This window comes from Lampris incognitus, chromosome 20, assembly GCF_029633865.1.
Source record: "Lampris incognitus isolate fLamInc1 chromosome 20, fLamInc1.hap2, whole genome shotgun sequence".
Classification (NCBI taxonomy): domain Eukaryota; kingdom Metazoa; phylum Chordata; class Actinopteri; order Lampriformes; family Lampridae; genus Lampris; species Lampris incognitus.
Window position 1 is genome coordinate 15,956,512 of NC_079230.1, and position 25,080 is coordinate 15,981,591.

The window sequence follows — 25,080 nt, forward strand, 5'->3', positions numbered from 1 at the left end:
TCCACTAGGAAAATCCTTGTCTAACCAACAACTTCATCTCATACTTTGAGAAATAGCCTAATGTTTAAGCGAGTGAATGAGAAAAGCCTTAAAATGCTCCGAGGAGTGACATTGTCAGATAAAACGTGAAGACAGAGTGGAACATCTCACCCGTCTCTGCCTGGCTTCTTTCTGTATTTAGTTAAACTGGATTTTCTCCAAAGCCATGATCTTATCAACTCCTACGCCGCCGTGTTTATGAGGAAAAGTGCAGACCTGCCAACACTGAAGAAAGTCTTGGAGTACCACTTTATGCTGAAAATATTTTCAGCTCATATACATGTGTGTGGCCAAAAACAGACACAACACATAGTATATTTTGAATAGCTGACTCATTTACTAATGTCAGAAATATAAATTTGAACTGAGTGTGTAACTGAAAATAAACACTGAATCATTTAGAGCAGCTCAATATAAACTCTGGCAGGGAAAGGTTTAATGAATTAAATTATGACTGTATGCATGACCTTGAGGGAAAAAAAATTCTGACTGAGCATGCACCTGAAACTAGAGCGACCCATTTAAAGTAGCTTAATACAAAGTCTTGCAGTAAAATGTTTAATAAATAAAATAAATCTAAACAATTAAATAAATAGCCAAACTAATAGCAGCACAATCAACGAAACAGGTTTTGCTTAGTTTGAAAAAATAAAATTTTGTTACAGCAATTTGACCCCCCCCCCCCCCTGCAACATATAGACACCTAACACATGGGTTTTCATTTGTCAGTTTTATGTAGCTCACTAACCGAGTTCAGGTGTTAGTTGCACTTGCACTCTGCAGCTCGGCCTCATGGGTAGCAGACTTGGCTTTTCTAAGCAAGGTGTCATTAAAACTCTCCATGTGACACAATGTCTTTGGCAGCCATCATGGCCTTTCTGGTCACAAGAGAACTTAGCATATCAGTGCTAAGGCTGTCATGACTTGGCTGCAATAATTAATATTCTAATTATTATGAAAAGTCACATTTAACTATCTGCGACACACACACGGGTAACTTACTTGGCCAACTAAAATGACTAGTGAACAAGCAAGCTTGCTTGTAAATACATGCGTAACATTAGGCTAATGTTAACTTAACTCAATCCACAATCTCAACTCCAAATCCCCCCAGTCCATTTACCTTTGCAAAGGAGTTCAAAAGAATGGTCCTCACTTGATGAACCAGCCAGCCGGAGTGAGGAGGGGGAACGAGAGGGATAAAATCAAGATGAGTGTTGCTGTTGATTTGTGGATCTGAGCTGCTGTCTCTTGAAATGACATTACGCATTTGTCAATCATCCCTGCTTGCGAATATTTTTTTCGTAGGTCGGTGAAGAAGGCAAGGAGAACGGATCCGGAGCTATGATTGGTTGAACTAATCTTCTTCTTGTTTTGCTTTTTGGCAGGTTAGACGCTTGTTGGCATAGACTTGAGTACTGAACAATTGGTCAAATCACCCCTCAGAAGGTGTCACCAGCACTTCGCGTACTTTAGAGTGACCAATCAGACCCCAATGTACTTTGATGTCAAAAGACGTAGTACCTGCTACACAAAATGTGTATAGGTTGGCAGGTCTGAAAGTGACACGCTTTGAATGAGATGGGCTCTGCTCGCTCTCGGAGACAGCTGCCATCTGCAACGCCAGCAGTAGATCTGCTCCTCGTGAAGCCTGGTGAATGATTGTAGAGACGGAGAGGACAGACAGAGGTAATATCTTGTGAAATTACTGCACATTTACCCTATGACGTCACTGATGGTTTGAAATTAAGAAAATAAATAAGCAGCTGCAGTAGGTCAAAAGAGGGCTAGTGCAGAGGAGGTGAGGAGAGACTCAGCGGAAACATCACAAGACTGCCTCCCTCCCGGAGCGTGACAGCCGGGCAGACAGAAAGCATTCTTTCCACTCTGAAGTGAGGGGAAAGAGGGCAAACCCATTGCCCTCGCTAACTAGCAGAGCCCTACACCAGCTCAGAAAGCTTTCCTAGTAAAGGCCAATTGAATACAACACCAACACCAACAAAAAGGCTACTGGCACATTAGATGAAAGTGTGCAAGGGTCAGGCTAAGCTGAATAGGTAACCCGAAAGGGTTTTTAGCTTGACTACACCCCTCTCTGCATGGTTATCTTTGGCAAGCTGTGAATGTCTGGTTACTGATATGTGTCTGAAAAGTCTTGACAAACAGAAACAAAAGGGAGCTTTTCTTGCAAACTGTTTACATGCATGTCCAAGTGGATCAGCAGGCTGAGCCACATACCATAGAGTTGCAATAGCATGGTTGGATTTTGACGCAATCTTTCGCCTTCGCCCCCTCCATCCCTTCATCCCATCTGTTGTCCCTCCCCTTTTGTGCACTCTCTGACAACACAGCAATACCATCAAAATTCGCTTTTAATGACATAATAAGTTGATTATTTTTTTCCAGTGCATTGGCCAAACAGTGCAATGTGCTCCTTAGCACTGTGTTACTAAACGACTGAATACTGTGTTGTACAAACCCGCTTGCTACATTAGTGCTGGGCAAAAATAGAAAATATTGTCATGATAATCACAATGAACTTTACATGATGCTGATATATATATATTATAATATCTGCTTACATATGCAAAAATACCATATTTACTCAAACCAAAACAATTTTTCCTCAAGTCTACAGAAAGATAGCTGTCATTTCATAATCCCTTTATGCTCTTGCACTCTTAGATATCCTTAGGTACACAGCTGTCCTTGCGTACACATGACTGACAATCTCGTGTGATAGTCTCTTTACTATGTTTATCCACATTACAACATTAAGTTTTTGTCCTTTGCATCCTACCAAGTCAAATTTTTTGTATGTGCAAAGTGAGCTTGGCTAACAAAACTCAAAACTTGAAAGATGAATGTGTTCCTCATATTGGTTTGTTTGAAAGAAAGACTTGAGGGTGACAGTGAATGAGAAAACTGTCATTCAACATGGGGACCTCTGCTCAAGTCCTGCTGACGTGCCCTTCAGCAAACACTAAATCCCCACCCGCTCCAAAAGGTACTGTTCTGCACTATGACCACCCAGTTTGACACAAACTTCCTTATGTACACGCAGGGTCGAGTACGACATTGATTAATTAATAACTACTTTAGTAGTTAAGTAGTTCACCATAAAATAAAAGTCAATCTTAATTTCTTTCAAAGGAGAGGTTTCATTGAGTCATTTGTACGCGAGCACAGATATTTCCTTTCCTTCACATGCCAAAGTCTAATTACCACTGAGTCATCTTACCCCTCCTAGCTGTAACTCACTTGCTTTTAGGGTTGATTTGATTATAGGATAGGTAGATCTCAGAAGCTTTCAGATTCCTCATTCAGGGGTAACAGCCTTTCTACTGTCTCACAATATGAATTACTGCCCTTTCTCTCTGTACCCATGATGCAAACTGACTTTAGCCATGGCAAACATTTGATCCGTTTATCCGCCCGTTGCTGCTCACCCTACCAGTCTACTTCCTCATTTCCCTGGTCACCTGACGGGGACCTCCGGACAGCCGGCATTGGTGACAAAGCACAAGTTCATTGTACACAAAGGCATAGCCCAGGCATGACCCACTTTATACATGACGCTTAGTAGGAGCAAAATCCACCCCCCCCCATCCTTCAACAGGCCCTGTGCAAGTCAAGGTTAGAATGTTTTGTTTACTACAAATTTTCAACTTGCACAGCTCCTGAAGGGATTGCTCATACATATACAATTAGCCCGATTCTTCTACAGTTCATTTCACAGCACAGCTCTGTGCTCCCGCTTTGATTCAGAGGCCTCTGAATAGTTTTCTCCCTCTCTTGCCTAATCTTTGCTCATTCCCTTGATAATCTGACATTCTCACCTCAAGATCAACAGTTAAAAAAATCAACATCAAAATCTGAGCGCATTGAGTGTGTTAGTCAGCATCCTTTTGCTCTGCTAGGACTTGTGCCATGAATCACCGTACTGACCAGACACTTTGGTGGAGGGTAGTTTGCAACACGTAGGATTTACACTGGGTAGTTTCTGGCAAACAATAAAGTGCTGAGGTACAGACGTGAGCAACATAACATTGCATTAGATTTCAGTTACTGCTCACCCCACAAAGATGCAGGCCACGTCTTACACAACTCAAATGTTACTAAGGGTAGTCAAGGTCACATGAACACAGACACAGGGTTCTATAGCCCACTTCAAACCAAAGACAACGCATGAAAACCACAATCACAATTTGTTTGCAGAGATAAAAAGTGGCCTGCATTTCTTTTTAATCAATGACAATGTGAACACTGTCTTGTAGGCTACAAACCCCTTAGCAAATAAAAGATAGACAGCTTTGCACTGCAAAGGGACAATGCACAGTAACAGAGCAAGTGCACGAAACATAAATCAGAATTATTCGCCAAGTATGTTCATACATTCAAGGAATTTGGTTTAGCACATTGCTGTCAACGCATAAAACGCACAATAACACAGACAACATGAAAAGAATAAAAAGGCAGTGGGAAAAAGTGAATAGATAATAGAATACAGAGACCTGCCTAAATATTGCATGGTAACTAAGTGTAATGGTCAAGGGTAAACATAATGTATTGCGCTGTGTCTTGGTCTGTTTTAGGTTGGGAGGCATGGTGCAGGTGCTGGACACCAGCAGTACAACGCAATGTGGTTTGTTTCCCATAAGTAAAACGGTGGATGGCAGCCATTTAACAAAAGCCAAGCTGTTAAAAGACCAGAGACGTTCCGCTGTGCCAGTGAGCAAGGCACCAGCAAAGCTTTAACGGTCTTAAAAGGAGAGCCAATCCCTCATTATTCCGGAGGGGCGGGGGGGAGGGGAGTATTATATTCCCAACTGTTGCGTCCAACCCCATAATAAGTAGGTCAACACGACTTCCCCGAAGACATGGTTGCGGACATAACCAAAGAGGGGTTTTCTTACGCTTCCTCCGCCGACCTGAGCTGGATAACTCCTCCGGTCCACGTATTCGCCACCCCATTAACGACACAGGTTGAGTTTAATTTATAAGGAGCGCCGACGGCCAAGTTACACCGCAGCCACATGGAAGTGCGACGGTCAACGTTTAACTCCAAACGTCCGACACGAAAGTGCCAAAACGCCAATTAAACAAAAACCTCGCCGACAAAACTCGTCTCGGACGAGCAAAGCGACCGTGGAAACACAACTACTTACCAGCTGTTCACACTGCGGAGAGAGACGACGCTGACATGTAGGCGACTTGCCGTGAGGGGTTTTTTTTTCCTTCTTCTTTAACCCGCTCGAAACGGTAACGATGTTTTAATCTCCCGACAAAGTTTCCCCAAAGCGAACCCGGCAGACACAAAGCGCACTTCGGTGTTTCGCCCTCGCACTCTTGTCACCCCGTGTTTGCCTGCTGGTTGTTTTGGTTTTTGTCTCTTCTCTCCTGTGTCCAAATTTCATCTGAAGTTGTCGGTGGAGGCGGGCGCCATGTTTGTGTTTGCCCAACACTTTTTGCTCGGCTCTCCGTCGGCGCGGACCCGCCCAGATATGTGACTCTCCGCTGCTGGAAATGACGGAGCCCCCGGGTCCCGACACTTCCCCTTAGCCTCTGACGCCCCCTATCCTTAAAACCGACACAAGACTGTGTGGCGCTGCAAATAAAAGAGAGCGACCCGGCAGCGGCCCGCAGAAGAAGGCGGGGCTAGACGTATGAGGCGGGGCTACACCCCTAACCCTAACCCTACTCTAACAGGGGCGGGGCGTGTCCGCCAATGTGGAGCCTCGTCCCAACAAGACATCGGAAATGCAACAGGTGCATGAGAGAAACCTCGGGCTGAGCGCTGTGTTTTTATTATTTTTCTTTTTTTTCTAATCTAATCTAATTGATTGATTGATTTGAAGCTAGCGGCTTTTTGAAACCAATGTAACCGGTTATTTTCTTGCCCGGTGCGGGATTCGATACGAAGTGTACTGCACCACAAGGCGACGTCACTAACCGCTCGACTAAAGGGCCAGACCCGTTAGCGAGGGGCTAACGTGTCTTATTAGTAGTTTACACCAATATGAATAATCTAATACTGCCGCTGATGTCGGTTTATTACCGTTGTGTCCATACTTACTTATACATAATTATTTCCCGTATTTTCTAGTGTGCCCCCCATAAACTTGACGCTTCATGCTCTTACAACCATAATTTACCTCTCATATTGATATGTGGCAATGAAAATGTACTTTGCACTTTTATTTTCATGTTCAACGCCTCTTGATGATCTAAGATTCGCTTATACTAAATGTCCTTGACATGAGCTGCACTGTTGGCTATATTACTATTTCGTAAATGTACAACTAGATGATTACCATGTTACCATGTATCAGACTACTACTACTACTGCTGCTACTGCATGTGATACTACTCTGATGGCTGCTATGTAGCTACATACTACTTCTATAATTGCTATGTAGCATCTACTACTAATACTACTATGACTTCATATGGTAATACTCCATATAGAGTACTACCGTGATGTGATTACTTTGTTGCATCTGCTACTACAACTACCTCATGTCATAATACTCTATTAGTATGAAGCAAATGCATTACTGCTACGATTTCACAGAGTACTACCATGACATGATTAGTTTGTAGTGCTCTCTGATGCCAGTTGGTAATGCTTGAATTTATCTGCTAATTGCTGAACCGCTTGTAAATCACTTTGGATAAAAAATATCTCCTCAATGAGCAGATTTAAATGTGAAACTTAAATGCTACTACAACTACTACCTCAGAAAAATCCACCCACCCATTTAGGTTTTTCGCTGTGCTGGTTGACTGGGCTGTTGTCTTCACCCAAGTCTTGTTTGAAGACATTCATTTTGTTTTCCTTAGTCATTCATCCAATGCAAATTGTATTGGCAATGGTCAGGGCCCTGACCCCTCACTTTAAACCAGACTGGCCTCTGAGTTTACAAGCAAACACACCAACCACGTCACTGTAGTCAAACTAGATTTATTCATATAGGCAGGACATGATGGGTTTGGCCGCTTTAAGATGAGTCATGTCTTTCAATAAACTAGTGCAGTTTATTCAAATCTCTAACGACGCTCTCTCAAAGTCTTGAGTTAAACTGGGTGCAAGCGCAGAGCGCAGCGTTTTTTATGCTGACTAGAGACGCCACATCACGCGTCACTGTGACGCAACAGAGCTAACCACTGGGCCACCGTGCCGCAAGTCAGAATTTGACCGTTGTAACTGGCAGAATTCCTATTGTCATTGATGCACATGTAAAAACATTTTTTTCTTTTTCTCAGCGACTCTCTTAATTACACCAACACAGAACCTTGGGGGTCGTCCTCTGTGTGGAGTTTGCATTCTCCCCGTGTCTGCGTGAGTTTCCTCCGTGTGTGTGTGTGTGTGTGTGTGTGTGTGTGTGGGCCCTGTGATGGCCTGGTGGCCTATCCAGGGTGTGTCTTCCCTGCCTGCTGCCCAATGACTGCTGGGATAGGCTCCAGCATCCCCACGAAACTTGAGAACAGGATATAAGATTTGGATAATGGATGGACGATGGTCGCCATTTCAAAGTGACGACCTCTGTCCAAGATCCGTATTGATGGATCCGTATTAATTAACTGGCACAGTTCGTTGTCGTTGATGTACAGGCCTTTAATTTTAATGTTTACTTATTTCTTCGTTAATTTTACAATTTTTTTGTTTTTAGTAATAATGCCCACTCTTGAGCGCTAAATTATGAATATATATATATATATAGAGAGAGAGAGAGAGAGAGAGAGAGAGAGAGAGAGTTGAAAAGTTAAAAAAGAAAACTTCAAAAGTGAAAAAAAGTAGTTGGCGATTAGGAATGGGTATCAGTATTAAAATGGGCACCGGTGCTAAATTGTTAAAGACCATAGTATGATACACTCCGACATTAACAGTTCTGCTATCAGTATTGGAGAAATTAAGAAAATACATTTCCTTTTTATTTAGGCGACATAAATATTAGCATCTCACCAACTTCGTTTCTAATTTATAATAAGATTAAGACATTTGCCTATTCCCAATCCAGAATCTTTCGGGGCCTGTTCTATGCGTGAGGCGAGGGGTGGGGCCAGCTCTCGCTCTCTGAAGCGCGCGCTCAAATGGCTAAGTAAGAACGGTCAAGTCTGATTATACTTCGCCACAATCGATGCTGACAATGCTCGTTGTCACAAGTGCTGCTAGTCTTTTGCATGTAAAGGCGGATAACACAAGCAATCCTTCGGAACATCGAGCCAAAGTGCATCAAATATAGGCGGAGACATTAAGTTTTTGACAGCCTAGCTACGTCTCTCGTTGCCCCATCCACCTCAGGTATGTCATGCATGCTAGCAGCCTAGAGCCCACAGTCATCTAACATGGTTTACTGATTAAAAGTAATGCTCTGTCCAGACACGAGAAAATAGAGCAATGTTAATTATGTTCTTAATATTTGTTTTGTTTTGTTCTCTTAAAAAACAACAACAACAAAGAACCGATAACAGTATCGTTAAAGTACTGGATTGATAAGCAGCATCAGTAATAGCAGTAGTACTGTTGAAAGCTTAACGATACCCATCCCTACTGGTGATTTAATTTAATGATGAACAAAAGATGTTGGTTTTACAGCCATGGGACAGTTGTATACAATATCTGCCGCAGTTTTATTAAAATTAAAGACAAGGTAGACACACAGTTAATTAAAAACAGTGGAAATGCTCAAAAGTGGTTTAAGTTCTACAGGTCATCTATAGGTGAGAATGTGATTAATTTAGGGAGACTATACTCTTTGTTTGGAGGTAAGGGGCTCTCCAATGTGTCCAAATCCAGTGAGAAGACCTTATCAGCAGTTGTCGCTGCCTTCGCAGGCTTCTTTGTGGCTGACGTAAACTGGTCTATATCTAAACCAGCAACCTCCTGACGAGAAAGAAGACACTCTGGGCTTTTCGTAACGTTGTCCATGACAGAGACTTCCCTGCATGCCTTCTGGACCAGCTCTATATGCAGACGTGCAGCCAAGGGCGTTTGCCTTGCCTCAAGGAGCAGAAGTGCTTCCTCCTCTGAGGTGCTGGAAGTGTCTGGCGCTTCATCGATTAAGCTCAGCAGGCTGTCATTGCCTGGCATTTCGGGAAGTGTTTCTTGGTCTTGCTCTTGGCTAAAGTGCACAGTGCTGCTGCCCATGCCCCTCAGGCTGTGAAGGGCCTCCATGTTGGACGAGTCCCAGGACAGAGTAGACAAGAAGGAGCTCCCCTGATGATGGACAGGGGGACTACTGGGGGGCGGTGTGGTAGCAGCAGCACAGGAGTCAGACTGACAGGAGGAGCCAGGGCTCAGTGGGTCTTCCTGCACTTTGTCAAGGGGGGTGAAATACTCCAAGATGCTGTTGCCGGAAAACTTGACTGACTGTCTGGGTTTCTGTCCAACGTCTTCCTCAACCGCCTTTCGCCAGTAGCTCTTCACGTCCTTAACTGGCAGAGAAAAAGGGGTGGGCAGTTACCTTTCCCTGAAAACTGAACTGTTCCATCCTCTGTATTTATACATTTGTTTTATGTTTTATCCAAGCAGCTACAGAGAATAACCAAATATCTCCAAAACTTGAGATGCTAACTAATAGAAAGTTAATCACACTCTTTGGGCTATGGTCACACATGCGCGAATGCAGGTGAATGATCATCACCTGCTGAGGCAAAATTTGTATCTTGTTGTGCTGAATGTGGGCAGAGCAGGACTTCACACCAAGTGGGGTCAACCAAACACACTTCTTTGCTATTGATTGAAGGTGTGGATTCGCTGGTCAAAGTTTACCAAAGTTGAACTCCACGTGAAGCAAAGATGTAAATTTCCTTCACCACCGTAAGCAGAAGTTTTATTTGCCCCTTCGCTCGTACAGAATGGAAGTGAACGGGAGGCAAATATTCGCCAATGTTAATTTCACACATATGTGACCATACCCTTATCCTGATGTTTTATAATCATAATACTTTATTCATCCCTGAGGGGAAATTGGATAACCTGTCATAATGTCATGTAAACTCAAACCACAAAATTTCATTTATGCCAAAGCCACAAATAAATGTAAAAGGACAGTCTTAATCCTTGTGACTCACTTAGGCTTTCAGGGGTACGTGGTAATTGCTTCCTTGCAGAAAACGGGTCTCCGCCTAGGGTGCTGAGGAGATCTTCCAGTTCTAAATCTTTGACACTGTAATCCAGGGGACTGGCTGAAGTCACAGCATCTGCAAACTATTAAAAGGCCACAAACAACAAATTCAGAAAAAACCCCAAAAACAAACAATTATCTATAACTTCAAAGAAATCCCACAGCCTCAAATTCTTCTGAGATTTGGAGATTACTTGCTTTACCTGGTTTGCTAGGTTGTCATATTCCAAGTCTAATATCTCAGTGGTATTTTTCACAGCCTTCATCTTAGGATGAGCACGAGTCACCTTCCTTACACTGGCCTAAAGAGAGGCAGAGGTTTGGGTACATATGGGATTTTGGATGGTTTTAGAAAAATTCTAGGAGGAAAACAAATTGAAGAAATTGTAATGTGAAGAGAAAGCAGTGCAAGAGCAGATTTGATGCAGTTGTATGGAGTGTTTGTGGTTTTGCAAGCAACAGCTTGTTGGCAAAAATAACACACCATTGAAGTGTATATATCAGCAATAATCAATGTAAGATAAGGTTATATGAATTGTGAGCAAAAAGTTCTGCCATGTCAGATCTAATGTAATTTTCAATAGCATATACAGATAAAGTCTTCACCATGGTGACACGTAGAAAAAAATAGAGCAGACAATGATGGATGAAATTCAACATCTGACTAAAATACAAACCTGATGAGGTTTTGGAGGTGATGCTGCTGTGACAGCAGATGATGGTGGCGTTTCAAAGAGCTCATGGAGTGAAGAATTTGCTCGAAGTGATTCAGTGGCAGCAATAGGAGTGCCTGGCATCTCAACAGGAGAAGTACAAAAGCTATTCCTAAAAACAGGGGAAAAAAAGAAAAGTGTAAGTGATTAGAAAAATATAAAAGCAGGGCTCTACATTACAAGAATTTCACTCACATCTGCCCCTAAAATTAGATATGTACGAACCGGAAAAATAATTTATGAGCAGTGTGCAATTAAAAATTACAACCTACAGTAGTCAATCAGGGACAGACATGTTTAAAGGTATCACAAAGACGTCGCTAAAAACAAAGCCCATTAACTTTTATTTTGAGCGAAAAAGAGAGGAGGAGAATGAGGAATCTGGCGAGTGGGATTCGCAAGGTTTAACCGATGAGGCTTTACAAGGTTTAACTGAGGCGGCTAAGTTAACACAGTTTGATCTCACGCCTGCTGTGGACCACTGGCTGAGCATGCCAAACAGTAAACATACAAAAGCAGTGTGACCCTTAGCACGTGTACGCGCGCACGCACACATGGGAAAAAAACTATTGCAGAACCAATACATCTGTCAAAATGCAGCACCAATATTTTAAAAACTTTCAATGTTTCAAAAAGTTGTTTCAGTGCTTCAATGGTAATAAAAAAACTTTCAAATGTTTTAAAAAGCTCTTCCAATATTTTATTTAAAAAGCTGTTTCAACATTTAAGTGTTTTAAAAAGAAATGTCAATGTTTTCAATATTCTAAGGCCCATGCCTAGACACCCACTTCCACAGGTTTTCACATCATAATTGCGTGCGTGTGCGCGCACACACAGTCATCAATTATTGTAATCAATTATTTGTTAATAAACTGTGTTACTTAAACATTTTTCACTGTACTCCTAAATTACTTTGTGTGCTCCTAATTTTTTTTTAAATTTAGGAGCACATGTACTCTATGGGGAAAAAGTATAGAGCCATCTTCCATGAGCATTGAGAATACCAGTAGGTGGTTTTGAATAGTTTTCGTGCTGCATTTTTCTGTTGAGGACAATGACAAACTCATTCATGCTATGTAACCCTGTGACTTCAAATCCCACCAGCATCTGGAGAAAAATCAAATGTCTGCCCCGTATCTGTCCGTGGCGATTTCTCTCAATTCACCACGGTCATCAGAGAGCATGGATACTGTAGGGGGGACTAGTGACAGGCAGAGCACTGCTCAGGACTGCCCAGGTATCAGCCTCCCAAGAACAAGCCAAACAGACTTCCAGCAATACACTGCTTAAGACATTTAGGAATGTTTTACCCAGGTAAGCATGTCAGGTAATATTCATTATTCAAGAAGGGAAAAAAAATTAAATTACCTTTTTAACTCTGAATAAATAGTGCCGACTCCTTGATCTGATTCAGTCTCTTCAGGCCTCTCTGGGGAAGAGAATAGTTGGTGTTACAAATCATTTCATTCATTCAACTAAACCTGACTAAGGGCAATTCATTTCCACTCACCAAGAAGCTTAGCAGGGTACTGGGAGAAAACACTGGATCGGTATGCAGCTTCAGCTCCTGGTCCAAAACACAGTGGAGCCATAGGTGAGAGGAAACCAAGAGCCTTGAGGATATAAATGGAAAGGTAAAAGTCACCGTCCTTTCATTAAATGGACAGCACAAATAAAATTAGGCTATGTTACTTTTTTTTCTCCACAAGAGGAGACAGTAGAACCTGTCCAGTTCTGTTTAAATGTTATTAAATATGTAATTTATTTTCAAAAGTGTGTTATAGCATGGTTCAAGTCACTTCGACATTAAACTCAACTCACAGGATCTTCATTCAGAACGGAGACCAGTGGTGTTTCCTGCTGAATTTTCTTCCACTTCCTGTCCCATTCTGACTCCAGCTTTCTTATGCTGCTCATGACCTCTGGTATTTCCTCCAAGGAGATCCTCTGTCTGGAAAAAGAGCGTAGTGGCATCATTCAAATTACAGGGGATCTCAAACCCCCCTTTTCCCCAACCACAGCCCCTCTCTAGAGGACCCTGAATTCAGACCTTGTATGTGTATTGTATTGATATTATGTAGCAACATTCTTTCCTATGCACATCATTTGTCTACTGTGACAGAGTATGATTTTCGACTACATATCACCAATATCACCATGGGCTGTCAGCAGGGCGTAAAATCAGTGTATAGGCATACTAGCCAATGTTCTTTGACACACCTGACAAATATTTTGAAACACATTAGCAGATTGCTAATTAGCAGAACATTTATTCCAAGTCAGAAAATGAAAATTGACAACACATTTTGTCATCAATAATAAAAGCATTAAAAAGGTAAGCTGGATTTTGCGATTATCTTTCAACAACATCAGGTAGCAAATAACACAAAGATGCAATGTCTGCCAGTTGAGTGCAATATGGTGTAATTACCTCATAAGACGTAGGCTCGCCAGCGTATGGCTCATCCGCTGGCTTTTCTCCTGCAGCTGCTGGGAAGAGAGCTGGGACTGGGGGGTGTGGGTGCCAACCTGAGTCCGCTCCTCCCTTAAGAGCTGTAGAGCGTGGTTCATCAGCTCCAGCACACACAGCAGATTCAAATTGCCTGCCTCGTACATGTTCCCTGTACTCAACTGGAAAACATGCACATAAAAAAAAAAAATTAAAAAAAAATCAAATGTTCACATCTGATCATGAACATTTTGTTGTTTAATTATGATTCAGCAAATTTTATGAGTCCAGGTGATGTCTGTGTCTACACTTGACCAGTAAATGGCTGATAGGTGTAAGTGGCATTTGTGGTGAATTTTAAATCTGTTTGCATTAGTTTTCCCTACTCTCTCACTCTCTTTGCATGGCTACTTTGTGTGTTGTGGCTGGACTGGACACTAGATTATGTAAATATACAATCAAAATGGAAGCTTGACTACTTCCATACCAGTTTCAAGATATGATTGCAATTTGACCAAAAGCAGATTCATGCACATGTGCTCTGTTATGATTTCGTGATGAAACCCACTAACTGAAATTAAAAGTTTAACGGTAGCTATATAGTGACTGTTTATAATTCAGGCACACCCTAAGAAGCTGTATTGACATAATACCCCTCATACAACTTAGCCCAACCCCTCTTTTCTCTCACGTGCTGTGGGAGCTGCTCAATTCTCTCCAAGAGAGCACGGGGGATTTTCAGCACCATGTCCGCTCCATCCAGGGTGGACTGATCTGCATCCCCCTTCATGACACAGTTCACCACTCGCTGGTCCTCTTTGACCGCAGACAACATTTCATCAATGTCTGACCACAGGGAGCGCACCTTAAAAAAAAAAATTTGTAAAAGTGTCTCATCAGCTCCTTGTTAAAGAATAAACAGGGATTCATTATAAAATAAATCTGTTTGACAAGTGATTAAATAACTGATTTGGAGAGCCAATCATATATTTATCTAAGAGAGTGTAGAGGATGTCATTGTTAATTTTTGCAGTTAAGTTCTTTAAAACAGTTACTTCATGGACAGACGTTAACATACCCTTTGAAGCTTTTCAGCTAAAGAAGCTCCTTCTTGTGGAGAGTCAACTTTGGAGCACCTGAGACAATACACAGACAGACTAAATCATACGACATTCCAAAAACACACTGAAGCAAACGTGAAGAAAGTAAATACCTGCCGAATCTTCTAAAATGTCATACATACTTGAGATCATCAATCTTGGCACCTTCAGCCCGGATATTTCTTACAGACTTCACCAGAGCCCTGGAGAAGAACAACACAAATACCAAGTGTTTCAGCATCAAATAAACGCAAATAGACTGTAATGTGTAAAACAGTCATACCATATTCAAATTAGGCTCATGCTCTAAAACTTGAGGCTAGCACATAAGGTTCGTATTTCATAATAATAAATTTATACTGAGTGGACTGCATACACAACTGTGCCAGTCACTAGATGGTTTACAGTCTTTATTTACAGTTGATCAGTCACTATCTCCTCCAGGCAGTAGCCAGGAGGGCATTATGCATTTGGTCGTGTGTGTATCTGTCCATGGCTAATCTTGCAAACTACTGGACCTATCAGCCTAAACATTTTTGTGCGGTTATGACTGTATGATGAATAAACCCCCCCGCATGATTGCAGTGATTCAAAGCCATCAATAAATGTTTCTCGCTATCGCCGTTCCCTCTCTTTATTCACTCTCTAGCTCACTCGACCAACGCTGCTTTCTGACTCTGCCCGATCTGAGTCAACCGTGCGTATGCACGACTCACGTAAACATGCTCAGACTTGCCAACAGTATCTCTTTGACTCCTCACATGTTTTAAAATGGAGAATACCAACTTCTGCCCTCTAATAGGCGATTTAGAGTCCCTCAGTTTAAACGCAACAGGCTCAAGAATTTTTTTATACATCAGTCTATCCTGTTGCTAAACCAAAATCAGTGTGCTGCTAATTGAGATCTGAATCCAGGATATAATGTGATATGCGTGTTTGTCATGCCTCTTTAATTTGTTTTGTACGTCTATAATAAGTGTCACATGTGTAACTGTATGTTCATTTTAAATTTGTGTATTAATCTCTTGAACAGAACTGCCGAAGGATGCAAAATGAATTTTAGTGCAAAGTGACAAAGTTGTCAGATCAGGTAGCGACAGTGTCAAAACATTATATATTTGATTATGAGTCTTAAAAGTAAATGAGAAGTAGATCATATTTCACAAGCCAGCAAATCATTCACTGCTGATCTCAACTCAGGAGAACTGGAGGAACACTGGATGAACCAAAAATAATTCGCCTTATTCACCTCACCGCCATGTGGAAGTGCCATAGTTTCCAATGTTAAAACAACTGCTATAAAAATACAATTTCCAGAGTAGGATTAATCACAGTCAAAGCTGGAAATCATCTCAGTAGCTACCATCAAACATTTCCCATGGCTGAGCTATGTTTTCATACCGTTGTTTTATTAACGAAAGTCAAGACACAGAGCAGCCTTTCGCCTTCATTCACACTTTATATCATGAAAACCGTGACGGTTAAACACATTTCACATCTTTTGTTAAGGACTTTGAAATTACTATAGCCTGATCTGTCATTTCAGGTCAGACTTGGTCACATTCGTGCGAGGGTCTGCCTAGGCGGCTGCACATTCAAAGATTGAAAGGCTTTACATTTTTACTAGGTAGATTTTTTTTTTAAGCTTGAGCGCTGCATATTAAAAACTTTTTCCCCTCATATTTCCAGTTAAATCAATTTGGGCGCTGCGCAAAAGTCTTATAATGGCAGGAAAACACTGGTTTTTCTGTTCGTGTGTGTGTGTATATTTCCCTTCTAGGTGAAAAAAGGGGTGGTTTGCCACCAAGTTCGAACACTGGAGAAGGGGAGATACACACGCCTGGCGGAGATCTGCACTCTACCGAGTGCACTCCTCCAGTTGGCTGAGCAATCACGACTCAGATTGATGTGAAAAATCAGAGAGAGGATTCAAATTAATTGAGAATTTATCATGACAACTTTGAGACAAAGACATTAGGGTCTCCTTAAAAACATGGCATTTTGCCTGGCAGGCTAGCCTTTACCCAGAAGAGGCATGAGGCAAGACAAGTAATGGAACATTGAATGAATGCCACTAGTTTTAAATGATAACATATAGTGTTTCATATGCTGAATATGGAGCTGCCAGGGAAGAGGAAAGAGGAAGGCCAAAGAGGAGGTTTACGGATGTGGTGAGGGACGACATGCAGGTGGCTGGTGTGACAGAGGAAGATGCAGAAGACGGGAAGAAATGGAAACGGATGATCCGCTGTGGCGACTCCTAATGAGAGCAGCCGAAAGTAGTAATAGTGGTAGTTTTATGACAGCCTTTTTGTAAAAAGTAATTAAATCACAACTTTTTCACATTTTATAGTAAATTGTCTTTAAATCTTACAGAACTAATGGCCTAAATATAAATTTCATTCACAGTCTAATGTTTGCAATTAGAGTGGTTTAAATTGCAATGTGCCAAATAAGCTAAAGATTTTGTTCACATTTATTTCATTGGCCACACTTCTGTGAAAGTATCAAACTTATAGTCTTACAATTTCAAAAGTGTGACCACCTCAATATGAACACTTAATAGTGACGTGTTGATGGGCAGTAACGTTATTCATTTGCCCATTTTGGTGAGCAGTTTAGATTGCAGATGCTAATTGCTGTGGACACAGTGTAGGACAGGTTATGTATGTAGGGTAATATTCTGTAGCAGTTTTAGGGAGAGCCGTATATAAGTAAGTAAAGCTCAATCCCTGCCTTCTCTTCACTACTAGTAGACAAAAATGGAAAAGAAACGATCCATGTCAGTAAAATTTAAACAACACCCAATTCTGAAGCTGCCAGGACTTACTGGGCTCGTCTCTGGTACTCTTGGAGAAGTTGGTCCTGCTCCACAGCATGTTTCAAAAATCTTGCCTTGACCAGTTTATTTCTCTTCAATGCCATATCCAGGGAGGAAGCTGGTGTGGCAGCAGCCTCTGGAACCCAGATGCCATCTGACAATGACAATAACAATAACCAAATATCAGACTCATGCACACCGAGTCCAGCATTATGCTTATCACAGGACTGTGAACCACGTTACAAAGGGCACATCAAAAAGGAGCGCAACATCCATAAGCTAATACAGCAAGGACAGAATACAGCTGACAATCCAGGCAGATAACTGCAAACTGACAGACTGCTGGTCAAAACATCCACACTGCTATTTAAAACGGGGTTGTGTGTAGTATATATGTACTATAACTCCAATGTTCAGGGACAAGAATGTGAATGACAAAAAATCAGGTAGACAGGTAATGGATAGTGAGCACAATTGTTGACAGTCATTTCCAAATAACCTCAATGTATTTTTTGCTTCGGCCAAGTCTTAATAGTGTGCATGCACAAAACAATAGTAACACTAAACCGGCCATGCTCTTTTGTGTTTGAATGCAGTAACCTGGGGGCATTCGGTTTGTTTAAATCCCCACTGTTCAGCAACCTCTGCTGACATTTACCAGTCATTATATGCTGCAGGACAGCTATACTATTACGCAGAAGAAATTTCAAGTGTTAATTTTACCTTAAAACACTTCAAAAGAAAAACTTTCAAAGAGTAAACAAATTACAGTACTAGATTTGTAAACCCTGTCATGTGTGTGTGTGTGTGTGTGTATGTATTTTAAGATCTTCAGTCAAGTCATACCAGTGGAGAATGTCTTCATCTCTTGCAGCATCACATGTTTGGCCAAATGAAACATCAGCTGTACAAACTTGTGGCCTCCAGGAGCAAGGAACAAAGACGCTACCACTTTACATCCTCCGCTGCCATTTTCCTCCTGAGTACACAGCCACAACAAAAGGAAAAAATGATTAATTCAACCCATCAGGTCAATTAGTATTTGGGGTGGAATGATTCACAAATCCCACGGTTCGATAGGTCTCACAATTCAGGGCTCACGATTTCGATTCAATACAGTGGATGCCTTGATAAGCAAGAGACAAAACACCATTGCAGTTCTCTATTTTTCAGTTATTTTAAGAATTAGGCCCAACAACTTGGCATTATCAAGGCACGTATTCAAACGTAATGCAAGTGTAAAAGTTCTAACAAAATTGTGTGCCATCTTTTCTTGTGTAACACAATTGCTTTACTTTAAAACTACTACAACGACCAAGGCGGTCATTTTGACCGTTAAGGATTTTCAAAGTTTCAATGTCCCAACCAATACAGCGGCCGAGGAAGGGGAGAAATCCCACATTAAACAGGCCCTGTTTAAGCGTGGTTATCCAAACTGGGCGTTTGTCAAAGCCAGGGAGACACCCGAACAGTGCACCAACCGATTGAAGGGAGGAGAAGGACAAACAGCTGCCCAAGTGTAAACCAGTGTTGATTCCGTATGTGGCAGGAGGGATGGAACAGTTGAGACACATATTTTCCAAAAATCGTGTCCCAGTTGCTTTCAAACCTCAAAACACGTTGCGCCAGAAATTGGTTCACCCCAAGGATCGGGTCCCCTAGCACAAACAGAGCATATAATATACGCTGTTAAGTGCCAGGAGGAACTTAGCCTCTGAGAATGCACAAGCCAGTGCATTCTTAGTGCTGGTCCCAAGCCCAGATAAATGGGGAAAATTGTGTCAGGAAGGGCATCTGGCGTAAAATCTTAGCCAAATCAAATATGCGGATCATAAATCAGATTTCCATACCGTAACTCGGTCGAGGCCCGGGTTACCAATGACCGCCACCGGTATTGTTGGCCAACAGGGTGCCGGTGGAAACTATGCTACTGTTGGGCGAAGGAGAGGCGGAAGGCATGTGCAGAGGCAGTGGGAGAGGAGGGAGGGGTAAGAGTGTGGAGGTGAGCATTAGAACTTTAAATGTTGGCACTATGACTGGTAAAGGGAGAGAGCTGGCTGATCTGATGGAGAGAAGAAAGATAGGTATACTGTGTGCGCAACAGACCAGGTGGAAGGGGAGTAAGGCCAGGAGCATCGGAGGAGGGATAAAACTCTTCTACCATTTTGCGAATGGGAGGAGAAATCGGGTAGGGGTAATTCTGAAAGAAGAGTATGTCAAGAGTGTGTTGGAGGTGAAGAGAGTGTTGGACAGAGTGATGAGTATGAAGCTAGAAATCAAAAGTGTGTGGATGAATGTTATCTGCGCATATATGTCCCGCAAGTTGGGTGTGAGATGGAAGAGAAAGAAGACTTCTGCAGTGAGTTGGATGAAGTGGTGGACAGTGTACCCAAGGAAGAGTGAGAGTGGTAATTGGAGCGGACTTCAATGGGCATGTTGATGAAGGAAACAGAGGTGATGGTGATTAGGAGGTGATGGATAGGTATGGTGTCAAGGAGAAGAATGTGGAAGGACAGATGGTGGTGGATTTTGCAAAAAGGATGGAAATGGCTGTGGTGAATACATTTTCAAGGGGGAGAAACACAGGGTGACGCATAAGAGTGGAGGAAAGTGCACACAGGTGGACTATATCTTATGTAGGAGGCATGATCTGAAAGGGATTGGAGACTGCAAGGTGGTGACAGGTGAGAACGTATAGCTAGGCAGCCTCAGATGGTGGTCTGTAGGGAGACTTTGGAGACCAAGAAGATGAAAAGAATGAAGGCAGAGCCAAGGATCAAATGGTGGACGCTGAAGAAGGAAAACTGTTTGTTTGGAGTTCAGGGAGGAGTTAACACAGGCACTGGGTGTTAGTGAAGAGTTGCCGGATGGCTGGGCAAACACTGCAGAAATAGTGAGGGAGACAGCTAGGAAGGTACTTGATGTGTCATATGGACAGAGGAAGAAAGACAAGGAGACTTGGTGGTGGAATGAGGAAGTACAGCAAAGTATACAGAGGAAGAAGTTGGCAAAAAAGAAGTGGGATAGTCAGAGTGATGAAGAAAGTAGAAAGGAATACAAGGAAATGTAGTGTAAAGCAAAGAGAGAGGTGACAAAGGGAAAGGAAAAGGCGTATGGTGAGTTGTACCAGAGGTTAGACACTAATGAAGGAGAAAAATTGTACTGATTGGTTAGACAGAGGGACTGAGCTGGGAAGGATGTGCAGCAGGTTAGAACGATCAAGGACAGAGGTGGAAATGTGCTGACAAGCGAGGAGAGTGTGTTGAGAGAAGGTGAAAGGAGTACTTTGAAGGGCTGATGAATGAAGAAAATGAGAGCAAGAGAAGGTTGGAATATGTGGGGATAGTGAATCAGGGAGTGCGGTGGATTACCAAGTGAGGGCAGCTATGAAAAGGATTAAGAGTGGAAAGGCAGTTGGTCCAGATGACATACCTGTGGAGGCAGAGGGGTTTAGGAGAGATGGAAGTGGAGTTTTTAACTAGACTGTTTAACACAATCTTGGAAAGAGAGGATGCCTGAGGAGTGGAGAAGAAGCATGCTGGTACCGATTTTCAAAAATAAGGGCGATGTGCAGAACTGTAGCAACTACAGAGGTACAAAGTTTATTAGCCACAGCATGAAGACGTGGAGAAGAGTAATAGAAGCTAGGTTAAGAGGAGAGGTGACGATTAACGAGCAGCAGTATGGTTTCATGATCATGAAAGAGCACTACAGATGCGATGTTTGCTTTGAGAATGTTGATAGAGAAATATAGAGAAGGTCAGAAGTTACATTGTGTCCTTATGGATTTAGAGAAGGCATATGACAGGGTGCCAAGAGAGGAGGTGTGGTATTGTATGAGGAACTTGGGAGTTGCAGAGAAGTATGTAAGAATGGTGCAGGATATGTATGAGGGAAGTGTGACAGTGGTGAGGTGTGTGGTTGGAATGACAGGTGGGTTCACGATGGAGGTGGGATTACGTCACGGATCAGCCCTGAGCCCTTTCTTGTTTGCAATGGTGACGGACAAGATCAGGCAGGAGTCTCTGTGGACTATGATGTTTGCGGATGACATTGTGATCTGTAGTGAGAGTAGGGTGCTGGCTGAGGACAGCCTGAAGAGGTGGAGGTATGCACTGGAGAGAAGAAGAATGAAAGTCAGTGGGAGCAAGATGGAATACATACGCGTGAATGAGAGGGAGGGCAGCGGAACGGTGAGAATACAAGCAGTAGAGGTGATGAAGGTGAATGATTTTAAATACTTGGGGTCAACTGAAAGCAACGGGGAGTTCGGAACAGAGGTGAAGAAGAGAGTGCAGACAGGGTGTAGTGGGTGGAGGAGAGTGTCAGGAGTGATTTGCAACAGAAGAGTACCAGCAAGAGTTCAGGGGAACGTTTACAAGATGGTTGTGAGACCAGCTATGTTGCATGGTTTGGAGACAGTGGCACTGATGAAAAGACAGGAGGTGGAGCTGGAGGTGGCAGAGTTAAGATGCTAAGATTTTAATTGGGGGTGATGAGGAAGGCCAGGATTACGAACGAGTATATTGGAGGGACCGCTCAGGTTGGACGGTTTGGAGAGAAAGCAAGACAGGCAAGATTGAGATGGTTTGGACATGTGCAGAGGAGAGATGCTGGGTATATTGGGAGGATGCTGAATATGGAGCTGCCAGAGAACAGGAAAAGAGCAAGGCCAAAGAGGAGGTGGTGAGGGAGGACATGCAGGTGGCTGGTGGGATAGAGGAAGATGCAGAGGACAGGAAAAGATGAAAATGAAAGATCTGCTGTGGCGACCCCAAACGGGGGCAGCCGAAAGTAGTAGTAGTGTTAAATGCCAGGAGGACTGCCGTGACTTGTACATCAGGGAAAGAAAACAGACGCTGGCACAACATAAAAGCTAACGCATCGAGTCAGGGCTCCGCGGTTTACAGCCATCTACAGGCCAGGGTCACTCTTTCAAGGATGAGAATGTGCACATCCTTGATAGAGGAGGAAAAATGCTGGTTTGAACGGGGAGTCAAACAGCCCATCTATTTGAAGAGAGAATGACCATTCCTGAACTGGGGGGGGGGCTAAGAGTACATCTGTTGCCATCTTGCAATGCTGTGATTGCATCCAACCCAAAATCCTCTCGCAGTAGTACAAATTGCAATTGAAACTCTAGTTAATGCTCACTGCAATTTGCATATGGAACCAATAATTTTCGGTCATTATGCCACAGTATTGTTCGTAAGGGTGGTGAATGCCTGTAGTCAGTTGAGACTGAAGATGTCACTTAGATGAGTGATGGAACATTTTTCTCTCAATTGTTTCGTGTTCTCATGAATGACGCAGGGTTAGTATTCATAACCTGGTTTATTAACCAATACGACGAGGATGCAATAAGACGACATACGTGTAGCTGGCATTCAGCACTATCGCTTCGTGGGCCCTTACCCGGTAACCTGTATAACTGAGTGTTCCTCAGTACGGTGTCTGCAGTGGCTCAATAAACATCAGCAATGACACAGACACTGATCTACATCCCCCTTTCTTAGCTCATGCTCATACCATAACAAAACCATGTTGTCAATTATCAATACTTGCTGAATAACATATTGAACAAACCTTCAAATCTACTACTACTACTTTCGGCTGCTCCCGTTAGGGGTCGCCACAGTGGATCATCCTGAACAAACCTTCAAATAACATACATTAAATAACTTCAATAATCACAGAGTGAGAATTATCAAATGCAAAGAAAACAATTTGCCCTTAATGAATAATATGAAAATAGTTGTCTTAGCAAAGCATATAGTTGTACTTTAACACAAAATGAGGTCTTTTATATGTGAAGATACCTGAAACGAAACCCAAAGACCTCAATGTCAGCTCTTAGCAAAAGACTGACACAGAAGCTGTACTATGACAGAACGAGCCGACCTCTTCAACCATTGATGGAAGGACAAGTTATCAGAATGCAGACCCCTCAAGGCTACAATCGAACAGGCATGGTAAAGGAGATCTGCAAGGAGCCCAGATCCTATCCCACTTCTGACACCATGTTTTGTGTTCTCATGAATGACACAGGGTTAGTATTCATAACCTGGTTTATTAACCAACACGACGAGGATGCAAGACGACATACGTGTCGCTGGCATCCAGCACTATCGCTTCGCGGGCCCTCACCCGGTAACCTGTATAACTGAGTGTTCCTCAGTACGGTGTCTGCAGTGGCTCAGTAAACATCAGCAATGACAGTCACTGATCTACATCAATAAACATTGTGTCCAGATGAACTGATTCAACTTTCTGTGATTTTCTTACTTGGATTATTGAGCATGCATAAAAAAAGTGCAGGACATTGTTTACAAATGCAATGACAGCACAAGTCAGATTTTATCATTTGAGGTATCAAGTTGTTGTATTGTATCAGCTGATAGCACTGTCTGAGCAGACAGCATAAAACAATCATTTAGTCACAAACTTGGATACCAATTCTTACCATTATGTCTCGCAGCCAAGAACAGGTGACTTTCCGAAACTCGGCATCCGCTTTGTGGTCCAGCACAGGCCAGCAATGCCTAACGAAAACACAGACATTTCATTGACATTCAAACTAAATCTGGAAAATGGAATTTAATGTGGCAATAACTGTACATCTGAATTTACCTGTATTGCTCTTGGAAGCGTGTGGGATTGAGCTTCTTCAACAAGAAATGGATGACAATGTAGAATGCATCCTTATTCGGTTTATCAAACATATTTCTGTTGATCAGAAAAAAGCATCTATTCTCAAACAGGTTTTCATTAAAAACTGAACTAGCTATCACTAAAGCTGATGGCGAAATGGCTCCAAAACAACTGTGTCAGCGCATCTTGAGGTTACAGCAACACTGAAAAACTTTGTAAGCACGAAGTGAGATACATTCAGTTAACTACAATAAAACTTGCTATAACTTAAAAACGTACTCACATCCCCAGATTGATGCGTTTAACATTGGCTTTTCCGATTAACACTGACGTGACGGTGTCTGGTTGAAATCCAAGACCCAGCAGGGCGTACCACAGATATTTACCATGCGTCTTCTGTATCGCCGCTGGCTTTGCCATCTTTGAAAATGTACCGTGTACCTGATTTTAACATAAAACATGCGTTCACGGCTGTTTATATGATGAACACCGATGTTTCATAGACAATGCAGCTTCATTTGTGTGGGTCAGTAGGCTTTCATTAGCCCCATATTTGACCCCACCTATTCGTCGCCTTCTGTTAAGAGTAAGGCAAGTACCCATCTCAAGAGTAACACAAGGGTACGAATAGATGGGGTCATACACGGGGCTAGGCGTACTTTTGCTGTAGACGTTTATATTTTATGAGAGACGTTCACTTTCTTAACAAAAACTAACAATCACATCGTGAAAGAGTTGTAAATCTACATAAGAAATGTCCCTATGCAATCACCAGAATCCCAACGACCACACTGATTTCTGAGTTATTTGACAAACAAAAAAAAGTGAACCTGAGTGAAGTTGTAGATTAAGTCACGTCGGTCTATTGTGGTCGAGTCGACATAGAGAAGCTATACCAAAAGGTCCTTTATCTTGCAAGGAAAAACACTGCGACACTGGAGGCAACTCGAGTGGTAGCGGCTAATTTAGCCAAAACGTTCACTGACCAATCACGAACGATTTCGCTAACATGTGACGCAAATATGAAAAGGCGACTAGCCGCCAAAATTGGTTGCTTTACTTATCGACTAATTCGACTTCGGAAGTTGTTTTAAAGTTTTTACGGGTAACATAGCGTCCGGAGAGTCTTTTCCCCACCAAGAAAAAAAATAAACAGGAACGCCAAATATCGGTAATA

The 25,080-nt window shown here is 42.4% G+C and overlaps 2 protein-coding genes and 1 non-coding gene across 4 annotated transcripts in view; all 3 read right to left on the bottom strand.

Annotated features, from left to right (window-relative positions):
* dennd4c (DENN/MADD domain containing 4C) overlaps nucleotides 1–5,801 on the bottom strand; it is a 59,477-nt gene extending 53,676 nt beyond the window's left edge. For both annotated transcript variants that reach the window (XR_008812189.1, XM_056300634.1), the window contains exon 1: nucleotides 5,208–5,801. The gene's annotated coding sequence lies outside the window, so the exon portion shown is untranslated. The remainder of the gene's footprint in view (nucleotides 1–5,207) is intronic.
* Nucleotides 5,802–8,617: 2,816 nt separating this feature from the next.
* haus6 (HAUS augmin-like complex, subunit 6) lies at nucleotides 8,618–24,872 on the bottom strand. The gene is made up of 17 exons (XM_056300158.1): nucleotides 24,734–24,872; nucleotides 24,187–24,344; nucleotides 23,883–23,978; nucleotides 23,716–23,794; nucleotides 18,099–18,231; nucleotides 17,262–17,406; nucleotides 14,575–14,634; nucleotides 14,410–14,467; nucleotides 14,023–14,196; nucleotides 13,314–13,513; nucleotides 12,704–12,833; nucleotides 12,393–12,495; nucleotides 12,251–12,311; nucleotides 10,847–10,994; nucleotides 10,373–10,471; nucleotides 10,117–10,252; nucleotides 8,618–9,477 (listed from the first exon to the last, which is right to left on the bottom strand). Exons 2-17 carry the CDS (start codon nucleotides 24,321–24,323, stop codon nucleotides 8,747–8,749), a joined length of 2,490 nt encoding a protein of 829 aa, XP_056156133.1. The 5' UTR covers nucleotides 24,324–24,344; nucleotides 24,734–24,872; the 3' UTR covers nucleotides 8,618–8,746.
* On the bottom strand, nucleotides 12,003–12,133 carry LOC130131215 (small Cajal body-specific RNA 8). The gene has a single exon (XR_008812368.1). It is a non-coding gene; the product is annotated as a small Cajal body-specific RNA 8 (non-coding RNA).
* Nucleotides 24,873–25,080: the final 208 nt, after the last annotated feature.

What these genes read in the sequence shown, in the direction of transcription:
- haus6 (XM_056300158.1), bottom strand. Translation starts at nt 24,323, where the DNA reads ATGGCAAAGCCAGCGGCGATACAGAAGACGCATGGTAAATATCTGTGG. An exon ending in CCGTTCTGAATGAAGATCCT is followed by an intron (nt 12,496 to 12,703) that starts GTGAGTTGAGTT and finishes TATATCCTCAAG; the next exon opens with GCTCTTGGTTTCCTCTCACC. An exon ending in CACCTCCAAAACCTCATCAG is followed by an intron (nt 10,472 to 10,846) that starts GTTTGTATTTTA and finishes GCCTCTCTTTAG; the next exon opens with GCCAGTGTAAGGAAGGTGAC.